Source organism: Crotalus tigris, unplaced genomic scaffold, assembly GCF_016545835.1.
Source record: "Crotalus tigris isolate CLP2741 ecotype Arizona unplaced genomic scaffold, ASM1654583v1 scf7180000023589.2044511, whole genome shotgun sequence".
In the NCBI taxonomy this organism is placed as follows: domain Eukaryota; kingdom Metazoa; phylum Chordata; class Lepidosauria; order Squamata; family Viperidae; genus Crotalus; species Crotalus tigris.
Genome location: NW_024100062.1, coordinates 942,692 through 958,221, shown reverse-complemented (window position 1 = coordinate 958,221; position 15,530 = coordinate 942,692). Strand labels below are relative to the sequence as shown.

At 39.2% G+C, this 15,530-nt stretch overlaps 1 protein-coding gene across 1 annotated transcript in view; it reads left to right on the top strand.

The window, feature by feature from the left end:
- SH3GL2 (SH3 domain containing GRB2 like 2, endophilin A1) overlaps positions 1 to 3,776 on the top strand; it is a 193,518-nt gene extending 189,742 nt beyond the window's left edge. The window contains exons 8-9 of the mRNA XM_039319422.1: positions 63 to 187; positions 1,970 to 3,776. Coding sequence (XP_039175356.1) covers positions 63 to 187; positions 1,970 to 2,172 — 328 coding nt within the window. The 3' untranslated portion in view covers positions 2,173 to 3,776. The remainder of the gene's footprint in view (positions 1 to 62; positions 188 to 1,969) is intronic.
- Positions 3,777 to 15,530: the final 11,754 nt, after the last annotated feature.

Genomic DNA, 15,530 nt, shown 5'->3' with positions numbered 1-15,530 from the left:
GGATTAGAATTGCTTGGTTTCCAGTTACTAGTTCAAATTAGTAACTGCTCATTTTCTTACAGAATAAAAGAAACGTCAGTTCAGCCCAGAAGAGAATATCAGCCAAAGCCCCGTATGACCTTGGAATTAAGTGACAATAGTCAGCACAATGGAGGGCTCTCTAATGCTACTACTCCTAAGCCTTCAGGTAAGAATGGGAAAAGAGAAGATGAAAAAGAAATGTAAAAGAAAACTTCTGTACTTATTATGGTTTCGTTTGATCATGGTTCAGAGGAGGAGGAGTTGGAACCGGGACTGTCTGATGGGGGATGGCATGGTCTGTCTGAACGAGTCTAGAGTCCAGGAAATGAGAACGAGGCAGTCCCAGGGCTGTCTGCAGCAGACCGGAAGGGTAGCCGCCTGCGGGAGTTGATCAGTTGCAGAGGGCCAGCAGAGATGACAAGCTCCAGACCTCCTCTGACAAGGCACAGCTGCCTCCCCTGCCGTTCCGTGGATGAGGAGGCACAGAGGAGGTCAGTGAGGCTGCTCGCAAGGAAGCAGCCCTGCCCCCCTCCTCACAAGGAACACCTGGGGAAGGGTGACTTAACCAGACACTGGGGGAAGTGTATTTGTTGGGAACACTTGTTTGCTTTGATGTGCACTTTCCTGGCTTTTATGAATACTGCCTAGTAACTCTCGGATCGTGTTTCTTGGCCCTTCGCTTGTGGACTTTGGACTTGAGTCCCTGACTTCAGACTCTTGGACCATGCTTTGTTTTTTGGAATTCTGAACATGTGTTGTGAACTTGGTACTTAGGTGGGGTTGTTACTTCCCTCTTTGCCTCATGGGTTGGCCATGTGGAACCGGGGTTTTCAGACCAAGGGAAAACTGAAGGCTGAGGGCGGAGTTTCACTGGCACCATTGGTGGGTCATTTGACACTGTGTTAAGTGTGCAGTAACCACTGCCTTGCCAGTGTGACTTGGGTCAGAACAGTTCTCTTCCTTCCTGATCCTGGGGTCCTTGAGATACTGGGGCGGGATTAAATTATTTTGAAATATCAGGTAAAATCCATGAGATTCACAAAACCATCTGAGGATAGATGATCAGTTATACAGAGATACATTTCCTTTGTTCCTTCCTTTCATAGAATGTCTTGTATCAAAGGAAAGCCATCTAGGTAGGAGTTACTTGATTGATACCAAAAAGCTAAGCAAGATTTAATATTGAGATGATATTACCTGGCCAAATGGAGGTAAGAAAGGAGAGTTAAGATGGATTTAGTTGTATTTCAAGAATTTAAGGAGGAGCTAACTTTAACTCCAAGGAGATTTTTCTATTAAAAAAGTAATACTCTATGAAAGGATTATAACGTTTTAAAGTCTGGATGACTATTAGACATTCATTAACATTTCATTCTTGCGTAAATAGCATTTGCTGTAGCAGTATCTCATTTTGAATTCCATCCAGTCATTTGTAAAGGTATACAAATTGCACTGTGATCCACATGGGCTGAGAGAATACAATTAACTGCTAGACCAGTATTGTGATATCGTTCAAATAATATTATAACATAATGTAATAATAACATAACATTAATATAAAATATACCACTTTAAGGTAAGTATTGTAATAATTTATAACAAAGTTAGGTATAAAACAAAGTTCAAAAACAAAGTTAGGTATAAAACAAAGTTCAAAAACAAAGCTTTTAATGTGTATTTTTTCCAATAGCACATATTCAGGGCTTAAAATTATTATAATAAGATATAAAAATAAGATATAATAAAATATCTGGAAGAATGAACTCTTCCCCTAGTGCTGATGTAAGCATAAACCAGCCATTTAACATTCAACAATCATAGGTACCTAATCATGACGACTCTATTACCTGTTGTATTTAGTACCCATTCACTATTCAGTGCTGTGTCTTGTAGCTGCCTTTTGTAAGCCCCGTGTTTCTCTGTTTTATCTTTTTTTCTTTCCACCCAGGTGGAGCCGCTATGGATCAGCCATGTTGTCGAGCTCTGTATGACTTTGACCCTGAAAATGAAGGGGAACTTGGTTTTAAAGAAGGCGATGTCATTACCCTCACTAACCAGATTGATGATAACTGGTACGAAGGGATGCTTCATGGGCAGTCCGGCTTCTTCCCCATCAATTATGTGGAAATTCTTGTTCCTTTGCCTCATTAGGGTGGCCCGTCCATCCTGTCGGAATTACTGTTTCTCCTAAAAAAAAAAAAAAAAAAAAAAGGTAATTTGTTGGTACCACTGCTTTTGAAAAATTAAGAAATCAATAAATGAAATGGCTGCTTATTCCACATCGCAAGTACAAACGCATCGGCCCCATAGATAATATTTGATTTTTGTGTCACCCTGCTGCAGAGTGTGATACTTAAGGCATTACAGCTGGACATGGGGATGTCCAGGTTATTCCTTTGGTTGCTACAGAGATGTCTATGCAGTGTTGGGTTGAGAGATTGTGGCAATTAATGGTGTAACTCAGTTTTAACCTTGTGGAAAGAAAGCAGCTGGGTTATTGGGGAAGATAAAGCATATCACCATTCTATCATTATTTTCTTCTCTTTCTACAAAGAAGAGGGAGAAAAAAATGTCCGTGGACATTCCATCTTTCCCTATCCAAACAGTGTGGTTCATGCAGGCCTAAGTATTGCTAGCTGGCTTTTTCGTGTTGTCTTATCTCAGAAATGATTGAGTGCTGGAGAAATTGCGAAATGTATATTCCAGTTGCTTTACACATTAGCCACCACTGGCTCTGTACTTGCTATATTCCAGGTGTGGCAGAAGATATCTAGGAATCTATTAGTAGATTTTTGTGTGGATGATTGTGTTGTAATTCACAATTGTTTAACACTTGCAACAACAAAATTCTGCCTAAAAGTTGCTGACATAAGGAGAATTGAGGGTACTTAGCTGTCATTTTAAAGTGGAAGGCTTAGTGTGGTCCTTGTTTTTTTAAATTCTAAATGTTAGCTCTTACCTGGCTCTGGTTGGTGAATTTGGGGTTCTAGTTAAAATAATAGTAATAATACTAAACTTTTTAGTCTGCCAGCCCCATTTTAGTTGGTTAATTCAAGAGCTGTTCAATATCCAAGTTACTTAAAGGCTTTTTAATACCATCCAAAAGTTAAGGCAGGGAAGATTAACATTGGAGGATATCCTATGTGCTTGCTTAGAAAGCTTAAATATTAAAAGCAGAATGCCAGCAGAAGTCAATCATACTTGGAGAAAATATTTTAAAAACAACATTCAACTGTTTTACTTTGTGTAAAATCTAGGCACAAAAAGTATAATTTTAAAATGTCATGAGCCCTCTATTCTATATATTTACTAATAATAGTAAGAAACGTACTCCATGTAGTTTTATTTTCATTTACCCTGTGTTCTTTGAACATCATTTGTGTATATTCTGCCCTCAGTGAGGACTAAATAATAACAGATTTTTGTTGTGCTTAAGAATTACAGTGACACAGTTACATACACAAACACATTTCAATTATTTTTCTCTCCATGTTGTCCTCTATACAATTTATGTGCCACTTCCTCCAGTTGGGGTGTGAAATGTTGTCTAGCTGGTTCATTGTTATTTCATTTGAATTATCCAGAATTCTGTTTCTCTATATAAATCTGTATATAAACCTATCTGTGCTGCTTCAGATGTGCCACTTCAGTATTGGACCATGTGAAATGAAGACAGTCCTTTTGCTTTTCATGTATAAACTATACCACGAACAGTGTTGTTCTTTCAAATAAAAATGCTGATTGACAAGCCACAATGATTATGTTTGCATTTTCTTCAGTAATATTTCCATTTAATAATACCAGGCGGCTGCAGTTTCCTATCCAAGATACAATAAGTAGTCCTTGGGTTATGAGGGCCATGGGGACTGGGACTGTCATTGCTAAGTGATGTGGTCCTAAAGTGTGGTATCTCGTGACCACACCAGTTAACAATGACAATCCTGGCAGTCCTCATTGCCATCGTAAATCCCAAGAGGCAGGAAGGGGAGGCCTCCAGGTAAGCAGTGTGGGGAGATGTTAATGGAAGGGGGAGGATGGAAAGGGGGGCTGACAGTTGGGGAGGCCACGGGCACCAGTTGTACACAGATACAGGAAAGCTGGGGGATGGATGGCAGTTTTCTTTAATAAAGGAGAATATTTGTAGTTCAGGGTTGACATGATGGGTCCTTGGTGCTCTCCGAGCTTGTTTGTTTTCTTGCAGATATTTCATTTCATTAGTCGTTCATGACTAGCAGTGGTGATGTTACCTAGTTTGGATAATGAAATGTCTGCAAGAAAACAAGCAAGCTCAGAGAGCACCAAGGACCCCTCCAGTTTTCTTGAAGCTTTAATTAAAAAGCAAATGTCTCTCTGTGAAGGTTTTTAGTCACTAGAGTACCCTCAGTTTTGAAAGAACTGATCTCAGTGTTTATTTGGCTCAGCTGCTGTTAATTTAATAGAGACTTTAAGGATTTCAGAAGAGCTGGGCTATATAGGGCCAAAATCCTATCTCACACACCTGAGGGCAGGACAAGAAGCAATGGACGCAAAATAATCAAGGAGAGAATCAACCTAGAACAAAGGAGAAATTTCCAGACAATTAGAACAATTAATCAGTGGAACAACCTGCCTCCAGAAGTTGTGAATGCTCCAACACTGGAAGTTTTTAAGAAGTGACTGGACAGCCATTTGTTTGAAATAGTAGGATTTCCTGCCTGAGCAGAGGGTTGACTAGAAGACCTCCAAGGTCCCTTCCAACTCTGTTATTCTATTATTCATCCTGTGAGCAAGCGTGATGGAGAAATCTCAAATGCCAGTTAGTATAACCTCAACCTTCCACTTCCTCAGGAACTGATACAGAAAGGCAAAGGCAATTAGCTGCTGATATGGAAGTTAATATAGCAATTATGCCTACTATCCATGGGGGTTATGTTTTTGAAACCTTCTGACAAACAAAGGGAAAGCCATATTACTAACTTAACAATTGCAGTGGTTCATTTAACAATTGTGGCAAGAAAGATTGTAAAATGAGGCAAAAGTCACTTAACTGCCTTTTGGGCTCAATTGTGGCTGTATGTTGAGGACCATCTGTACTAATTTTATGACCAACAGTATCAAATTTCAATTCTTTCAAGACACTGTGCTGATGGGACTCTCTCACTGCTTGTTGACATAAACTAGTATTTACCTTTTATTGAAGCAACATGCTTTGTGCTATCAAATGACAAGGTCTCAATCGTCAATCATTCAGACTCATAAGACTCATTCGTTTTTTCCAAAATGCTTCTTAAAATGTTATATCCATGCCTCCCTAGAGCAGCAGTCAGAAGAAGTTTGATGTAGTTATTCCAATGTATGTGGCTGCCCATCTAAAGTTCATGACTCTGATTGATAGATATATTTTCTAAAACAGAGTACTAAACTAAGCTAACTTCAGCCATGTTTGAGGAACATGAAAGTCCAATTGCTTTGTGTTGTAGTCAGTCCTCCAAGAAACAGAGCTGGAGAAGATAGAGCAGCCAAACACGTGACTTTGCCCTAAATCCTGATTGACTGCAGCTACTAAGTCAGGCCAACAGGCTAGAGGTTTTTATGAAGCCCCGACAAGCCTCTCGTGCAATGAGTGGATTTCTATGATCCCAAATCATGATTTTAAATCCCATTTAGTTTGAATGTATACTAATACTGCCACTAAGAAGATTGAGCTGAGCAAGCGGCTGAGTGGAATAAGCGTTTTGTGAGAACAAGACTAAAATATTTTTGGACTGCATAATAATGCAGTCAGGATCTGAGGTGTCTTTCCTCTGTGGTAGATAGAAAACACCTCTTTGCCTTCATTTAGCAGTTGATCTACTTAGCATACAGACATCCAGTCTTCTATGCCCATCTACAATCTCCTTCTGCCCACCAACAGAGTTTTACTTATCAGGCCATCTTAAGCAAATTTTCAGGTTCCTCTATAGCAGGGGTCTTCAAACTTGGCCCTTTTATGACTTGTGGACTTCAACTCCCAGAATTCCTTGCCAGTGTGCCTGGCTCAGGAATTCTGGGAGTTGAAGTCCACAAGTCATAAAAGGGCCACGTTTGAAGACCCCTGAGCATATTTCTTGGTGTGGGGGGACTCCAAAGGGGCAAATCTGAAAGAATAAAAAATTTAATTCCTATGTTGATGACTTTGCTTTGCAAAGGAAAATTCCAGAGCAAAATCACAAAGAAATCTTACTTGAATGAAAATATCTAAAATGAAACTGCATACGTAAATTTCTTTTAAAAAGACAATTCAATTTCTATATTTTCCCCATGGATGAGAAAGATTGTGCATTAAGTGGTAGTGTTTGTACGTCAAAAGTTAAATGACCAAAATAAAGGACAACAGTGAGTTTTTATTACCTAAAACCAGCTATGTGAAATAAAGAAGTATCGTTCATCATAAGATTTATGGTTACTGTAATCTGTAAGCACAGGACAATTTAGAACCCCAACCACATAATACTGTCTTTGTAACTCCCAAAATGGCTATAACCATACCAAGTCTCTGTGTCATTCATACTAAACAAGTAAAACAGCTATTGGTTGATTTATAGATCTCACTAACAAAGTGTAATTTATTCCAAGTTGAAATATTGTAACAAGAGGCTGTTTTCTATTTAAAAAAGGAACATGTGAGGTGAGATCTATGATGTTCTTTCTTATTTCACCATTAACTTACAGGAAATGTAAGAATAATGATATTTGTGTAACAGGGCAAAATTAGGTTTACAGGTAGTCTTCATTTTACGACCACAATTGAGCCCAAAATTTCTATTGCTGTTTGTTAAGTGAATTTTACCCCATTTTATGACCTTTCTTACCACAGTTGTTAAGTGAATCATTGTAGTTAAGTTACTAAGACAGCTGTTAAGTGAATCTGGCTTTCCCATTGACTTTGCTTGTCAAAAGTTGCAAAAGGTGATTGTATGACCCCAGGATCACATGACCTCAGGATAGTGCGCCCCTCATAAATAGGAGTCAGTTGCCAAGCATCAGAATTTTGAACACATGACCATGGGCGATGCTGCAATGCTTGTAAATGTAAAAAATGGTCATAAGTCACTTTTTCCAGTGCCATTGTAACTTTGAATGGTCACCAAACAAACTGTTGTTAATCAGAGACTACCTGTACTTAGTTAATCTAATTTGGGGCATTTGCATACCCCCTTGCACTGTAACTTAACCATGTAAGTTTGGTTTGACTTACTCTGTAAAGCAAAAATATCAATTAATCACTAAATGTTTTGTGCAAAATGTAGCTAGATATCTGCATAGAAAAAAACTAATATTCTTTATTTCCTCTTGTTGGCTTTGAGCTATAGAGTGAAAGGACAGATATGCAATGTAGTCCTAGTCTATCAGTTCTCACTGTGGTCTGTATTTGTAGAGATAAATTACTTATAGTAGGAGTAGCTGCATGAAGGCTGCCTAATTTATAGAACCTGGGAAGCTGCCGGGCAATCAAAACAGCAGATTTTATTCCTACATCTTTCAAGTCTGGGAATAGCTATAAATTGTAAAGTGATTATTTGTATGAAAGGCACATCCAGCTGTTCCTTGTTTGCAATGGTGGGCAAGCCAGCTACGCTTCAGTCAAGAAAAGGAATCGGGATTGACAGAAGCTTGGCAATGGCCTATGCCTACGTAAGGGAAAGTCCAGAGGTTTATTGTGGTGTTACTTTCTGGCACATGTAGGAATTCTGAAAACTTCCATATATTAGTCTAGGGCTGTACTGAGATGGCAAGCTGATTGGCTGGTGGACCTTCCTTTGGCTTTGTCATTTATGCTACGTCTATGATTTGCTGACTTTTATTTTGGGGGTTTTGGATTGCTGTGAAAATCATGTTCACTCCCTGAGGATGTTAAAGCAAGGGAGAGGCTTTTGGAAAAGAAAAGGAAGTTCAACATGAAGCTTAATCAAAAGTTTTCTCAGCTTTGAATGACCGAATCCTGAAAATCCAATAGGAACAGTTTTTTTTTTCAAATTAGGCTAATAGTTCACCGCTTTTATAAAACATGGTTAATTTTTTAAAGATGAGTTCACATACAAGGCAGAGGACCACACAGGCCAGTAGGCAACAATCTTTTAAAACATTGTTTATTGACTGTGTCACAGTTTTTTTTCTCACATTACACTCAGCCATAATGAGTCAATCACAATAATTGGGTTATACCCACACATTTAACCAAAAATACACCATTAGCACAATGTATGAGTTCAGTGAATAAGTAAGCTTTTTTAAAAAAAAAATCAATACTTTTATTTCTTTCTATCCTTTTATAATTACATTTTCCCTTTGGAGGTTACTGGAGATAGAGTGGATTGTGTGGAAGAAATTTCTAATTGGTTTGTGCCAGCTAGGGTAGAAACAGAGAAGTTATTTGTTCTTTTTCTTACGTCCCCTATTTACAGGCTAGGCTAGGGATCCATTGTCCCCACATAATAAAAGATTTTCTATGGCTTTGAAATAATTCAATTGTTTTCCCTTATTTCATCGTACCGCTGCCTACAGTACTGAAATTATAAGTGTTTTCTCTGTTACATTCATAATATGAATCTTATCTTCATATTCACTTTATAACTACCATGTTCACTTAATGACTTGCAAAAAAGGTCATAAAATTGAATCTAGATGCATGTTGACCACTTAACAAAAGTCATTGTGGGCTAAGTTACAATCATAGGTCCAGAACTACTTATACCCATGATATATTGCATACTATGGACCAAACTTCTTGGGTTATTAGATAACAATTTCCAGGACATCCATGTGAATTTCTGCTCCTCCTTTTACTTGACCAGGAGACCTGCTACAGCTTTCAGGTAAAACTAATCTGTGTAGCAGCTTATTGGATGCACTACCAGATAATGTGAAGTCTTGTGACACAGAACTGTCTCATAAGCCACTGGAAATCTTACATTGTTTTTATATTCTTATGTTCTTAACTGTTACATAATATGTGTGCATTATATATTACTACTCAGACATTTTGGTTATTCTAAATTAGCAGTACTTGGCTTTAATAAGGAATTCATTTATTCATGAAAAACCACCCCAATGTTACAAAACAATTAGCAGTTTTTTTAAATCCATGAAAGCCTTAAAAACAACGCCTAACTGATATGCTCGCATTCCCTTCATCCCATTTATGGGCGAGATGTGTTTTAACTGTATTCCTAAAAAGTGAACTAAACCTTGAGTGCTAGAGTGGTACCCTGATCTTACTTTAAAATGGGGGTTAGCACTAGCATTCAGGACTCCGTTCACTTTTCTCCCCAGATTCTTCACTTAAATGGTCTGCAAGTGCTATATTATTAAGCAGTAGGGGGCCCTCTGACATTTTAAGATAGTTTACAGTTTCCAAACCAAAGGATATAATTTCCTTTTTGCAGCTTTATGCTGTAGATTACTGACCAAAGAACAGGTTTCGCTGACATTTGTGCTTGAGACAGCTGTATAATATCAAAAGTAAACTAACTGAATCTGTTTGTTGCAGTCTGTCTGTTGAAAATTAAGACTGAAGTCACAAAGGAGACTGGGAAATGTTAAGCAGGTAACAGAATGTAGTGTATTAGTCTGATCCTCATAGCGTATAAGGCAGCTCAAGTCACCCTGGGTTAGATCTTTATGAAAGGCACCTGAAAAAGGGACTGTGGCTGTATTGCTACAATACTGAAATACGCACCCCAAATTCATAGGCAAAATGCATTTATTAAACCAACAGTAATTTTATAAAATTGCCGCAATCTAGTTTTTTTAGCTGTGCTTGGGATATATTGACCAAAAGTGTCCAAACTGAATAGTGTTGCATTCTTAGCATTACAGTAATAGGAATGCTGCAAGCCGTATGGGTAACGTATTCTATACTTTCCTATTGTCTTGAAAAGTATCATTGGAAAACCTTGATTGACTAAAGCCATGAATCAATAAATAATGAATTTACATGAGAAGAAATTAAAATTAAAATCCAGAATAATACGTTGTGTGTTTGAAACTGAGACAAAGGGAGAAATTTTCAGGAGGTATGAATAAAAGTGGTTTGTTATTGTGGAATGGAGTTGATACATACCTTCACGCAAGTGAAGGTACAGGTTGAATCGAAAAGACTAAAAAAAAAATGGTAGAATGTACAGGTAATCCTTGACCTATAGCCATTCATTTGGCAACCATTCAAAGTTACAATTGTGCTGAACGAATAGTGGTTATGACCAGTCCTCAGAGTTCTGGCCATCTCAGCAATCGATTAAATTGCTTGGGCAACTAATTGGGCAAAAGCTTGCCTACTGATTCACACGTCCGGTTGCAGTGGCCTGTGGTCACCGTTTGCAAACTCCCCTGCTTTCCCACGAACTGCTGTTAGCTGATGATGAAGGGATCTATTAGACCTTGGGAATGAGAATTTGGCCTTTTAAAAATGTACTTGTTGAAGCTGTGCCATATCAAGAGCCTGTGTTCCAAAGCTGTGACCTCTAGCAGCAGTTTCTATGAATCAGTGTCACACCTCCCTTTCGTTTCCTGTTGGGGAAACTGAAAAGGGAACAAAAAAATCTGTGAAAACAGCTTTTTCTGGCTCTCACCTTTCTCTTGAAATGACAGCTTCAAGTGAGGAACATCAACAAGAGGAACAATTTCCAGCCGAAAGCTTGGAGCAGGATGGGTCAGAGAGCCAGGTGAGATTTAGACTATAGTCTGTCAGTTCCAGCTGAGCTGGAGATATGAGAAGCCCTGAAATAGCACATCGACTGTGAAGTGAGGCCATGGCATATAACAGCCCTTGATTTATCAGCAAACATGCCTTATCCTTTGCTTGTGGCTCATGTATTAAGCAGAGCTATGCCGTGCTTCGGATTGGATTCCAAAAAAGGGCTGCCGGATCATGAATATACACCTGTTTCAAAGGCTTTATCCCAGCTACTGTATATTTTTTCCTTGATAAAGTGGAGCAGCTGCTTTAAAGATGTGGTGTCTCCATATACTCCCAAGGATCTCTTTGGAGGTGCTGTGAGAACAGTGAGTGGAAGGTAAGAAGCCCTGAAGGGAGAGTGATTGGCAGTGTTAACCACTGAAATAGTGAAATGTCTGAATTGTTGGTAAGTGTGGTTTATGTAAGCATTACAAGCAGCTTCCACTTTTGTTCTTTGCATTAGAAATGGGCAATCACTTTGACAAGGGGGATTCATTGCAAGCCAATATCTTGTACCGCATCACCCATTCATGCATCCCGGTTATATCCCGCCTTTCCTCCCAGAACTCAAGGCAGCATACCTGGGTTCTCCTCTCATTTTATCCTTGCAAAACAATCCTATTAGGTAGGCACAGCAGAGAGATGGTGATTGTTCACAGCTGCCCGGGAGCACTGTGGCCAAATCAGGACTTGAACTTGAGCCTCCCCACTGCTGATTCAGATTCCCAATTCTATTGCCACCACAGGTTCGCTCTCTAGATATAAAATACTATACAGAAGACCTACTACAAGGCACGAAGGCACAAATTCTGAGAAGCAGGTTTGATCCATTCGGTTCAATGATAGGTCAATTAAGAAGTGCTGTTCCCTGGAATTGCTGTTTAGGTTCAGCAGAGGGGAAAAGAGAGAGAGAAAGAGGGGAGAGGGGGGGGAGGCCCCAGGGAACCAAAATACACTCTCACAGTTCACATCTTGGCTGGCTGATCTTTCCTGGCAGGCAAACAGACATCTCCCCAAAGGTGTGGCTCATTTGTAGACCTGAAAGCTCAGAAAGTGACTCTGGCAGGAAGTTTGGGTGTGTCTTCCTGCCTCAGGAAGAAAATACAGTTTTTCTGCACTGTTTGCCAGAATCAGCCTGGGAGTTGTCTCTGTGCAGGCTGGGTTCGTTTTTTCTTCTTTTTGACAAAAATGTAATTCCCAATTCCCAAAATGTCACATATACCTGAGCCTTAAAGGCACAACAGCACACTAAGAAAAAAAAAACCCAATACTCCTGCTTATCCTTCATTCCTTTTGAAATCATTCAGTTCTTCCAGGTATGCGTGAACATCCTATTCTTTGGTTGACATTATAATGAAGGTTGCAGGGCTTTGCCAAATACCTTTTGTCACATGCACTTTGTAGTAATATAGATATATATACAGAGATTAGAAAGGTTTGTTTTGTTTTGTTTTGTTTTTCCTATAAGCACGAGCAATGAATGTATACATTTATTTAAGAAAATGCACATGCTGTCTAGCGGTTCTAAAGGCAGCATACAAAAACAGAATTTTAAAATCAGAATGCCATTAAATTTAAGAAATATTATCACTAGCAGAAAAAAATTATTGTTGAAACACAAAACCTAGTGAATGCCTATTTTAATCTCTTGCTAAACCTGACTTCAAGTCTGATAGCATTTTTCCCCATAGTTTGAGTGCTCAGTGAGAAAAAGCCAAATTAGGTGCTGATGTTAAGTTTAGCTAGGATGCTACCCACAAAAGTCATTTTCGTGATGACTCTCAGAGAGTGGATGCATAGTTTTAATCTTGTAAGTAGCTTGATCCCAAACTGAGTAAGAATTTGCTGTGCAAACACCTTGAATGAATTTAGAAGACAACTAACAGTCCTCGGGGATTAAGTAGACACCTTCAAGTGATACCAGTCTCCATCTTTGGGGCCATCCTTTAGGCCAGGGGTAGGCAGCCTTGGCTCTTTTATGACTTCTGGTCTTCAACTCCCAGAATTCCTCAGCCAAGGTTGCCTACCCCTGCTTTATGCAAAACTGTCCTCAAGGGCCATTCAATGAAAAATATAATAATAATAATAGCAGCATACATGACCCCAGAGCTTCTCCAGGTAATGATTTATTTATTTTTATTCATTTATTTATCAAATTTCTATGCTGCCTATCTCACCTGAGTGGCTCTCTAGTGATATACTTGGTTTAACAGCCAAAACTGATAAAAGATTGTCTTGCTACTGATATTATTTGGCTGTCTGGTGTGGATGCTGAATCTAATACAAGGTCCACACCAAATCCTGAAATCTACCCCTAGAATCGGGAGGGGGGGGGAAACACTTTCCTCTTATCCCCATACACTTCAGCTTATTCTCCCTCATTTATTTTTCTATATGCCAGAGATTTAGGTGATGTGCAAGATATATTTTGCTCCTTAGGGTATACATGCAATTGTTGCTTTGTTTTAGTGCTATGTTTGGTTACCCAGGTGTGAAGCACACAAAATAACTCTACAGTATTACAACTATACATATGCTTATTGGAGAAACACACATCTGCTCACCTAGTTTTCCCTTCTCAGTTGGATCATATATTAGTTTCCTGAGAAATAAATTGCCTTTTAGATATTTACCACCTTACCACCTCCGAGTGTAAAAGAAAAAGGAATTTTTGTTTTGTTTTGTTTCTGGGTGTATATCTCTGGGTAAGATGCACCAACGTCAGAATCCAACCCTTCTCTTCCCCCTATTCATAAAATTATTCAACTAATTTAGGGAGAAATGGAAAGTAATATTGATTCTTCTGGCAATGTTAGTCCTGTGTAGCATATACAAGGTGCCTGGTGGCAAAATTAGTTTAAGTCAGATATCAGAGTGATGGAATCAAATGCATTTCTACAATGGCTGTCAATTTTGAGACTGATTAAAGTTAAAAGCCCTAGTACAGGGGTAGGCACCCTTGGCTCTTTTATGACTCATGGACTTCAACTCCCAGAATTCCTGAGCCAACATAGCTGGCTCAGGAATTCTGGGAGTTGAAGTCCATGAGTCATAAAAGAGCCAAGGTTGCCTAGCCCTGCCCTAGTATATCTGCTTTCAGGCTGCTGTTATGGCTGAGCTGATGGTCAGATGTGGTAGGGGAGAAACGACACATCCTTTCCCTAGGGAAGAGGGCTTCCTTTACTTTCCCCTCCTCTCTTGCTATAACATCACCCTTTGGCTCAAGATGATTCAACATATTTGAAGTTAGCAGAATCTAGCCTTTCTGAGCTGGACACCACCCTGTTTTAAATAGCTGGAATAATTTTCAAATGATTTTTCGAAGAATCCTTTGAAAATCTACCTCAGAGTATTGAAGGTCAGGGGTTCAGGTCCTACAACAGCATGATAATAGAATTTAGCAGCTTTAAATCATCTGAGGAAGAGAATTTCAGGGGAGAATATAAAAGGAATGGTGAGAAGGAAGCCAAAATTGGAGGTGACGGTTGCAGGAATTTGGTATGGCCAGTCTAGAGAAGTGAAGGACTAGGGGTGACATAATAGCAGTATTCCAGTATTTGAGGGGCTGCCACAAAGAAGAGGGGGGTCGGCTTATTTTCCAAAGCTCCAGAAGGTAAGACAAGAAGCCATGGATGGAAACTAATCAAGGAGAGAAGCAACCTGTAATTAAGGAGAAACTTCCTAACAGTGAGAACTATTAACTAGTGGGACAACTTGCCTTCAGAAGTTGTAGGTGCTTCATCACTGGAGGTTTTTAAGAAAAGACTGAACAGCCACCTATCTGAAATGGTATAGGCAGGGCTTTTTTGGTCATAGAACGCCCAGAACGGAATTCCGGCACCTTTTTTGGATGGAACCTTGTAGGGTAGGCAAGGCGGGTTTTATGATGTGTGCGAGTTCTGGTACCTTTTTTTTTTTTTTTTTTTTACAAAAAAAGCACTGGGTATAAGGTCTTCTGTTTGAGCAGGGGGTTGGACTAGAAGACCTCCAAGGTCCCTTCCAGCTCTATCTGATTGATTGAACATCATTAAGTAGGAAGCAGAAGATGAAGTTCTCTAACAGGAAACTGTAACATCCAAAGAGAATAGCAGCATGAGGTTTTGTAATGTTTTAAAATCATAATATTTAGCTAAGCGGTTTAGATAGTAAAAGTCTCCTCATCTTATACCCAGAAGGTGAGCTATGAACTCAAATGAAAAGAACAAATAGGCGATATCTATAAAGAAACAGCTCTGGCGCTACCAGCTTTCATATCTCAGGTGAGCTGTCCGAGTCTCCTAGCTCAGAAAGCAAAACAAACTTTCCTTTCATGCTTTTCTTTTTACTGAAGGAGCTTCTTTGGCCTCTTTATGCCAAGAGAGTTGGGTGAGCTGAAAGGGAAGAGAAAAGTCACTTACCTTATGTAGCACCTTGTATTTTGAAGGTATGAAAACACATTTACACATAGTCTAAGACAGGGGTAGGCAACCTTGGCTCTTTTATGACTCGTGGACCTCAACTCCCAGAATTCCTGAGCCATAAAAGAACCAAGGTCGCCTACCCCTGGTCTAAGAGAATGTAAGCCAAGGTCAAGTTTCAGAAAGGAGCAGGATAAAAAGAGGAACAAATTGGCTAGATGTATACAAAGCATCTTTCTGTTGTCATCTGGTGGCTTCTTGACAGCCATGAGCTCTTGGCACAAGATTGGAGACTTCAAAACTGGAAAAGAAAGCAGATACCTACAGTCATATATTTTGAAATACCATTCATGTAAACTGTCTAAGGCATTTCACTTATGAAAGGAGAAAGGGAAGGGAAAGTTGAAATACCTAGT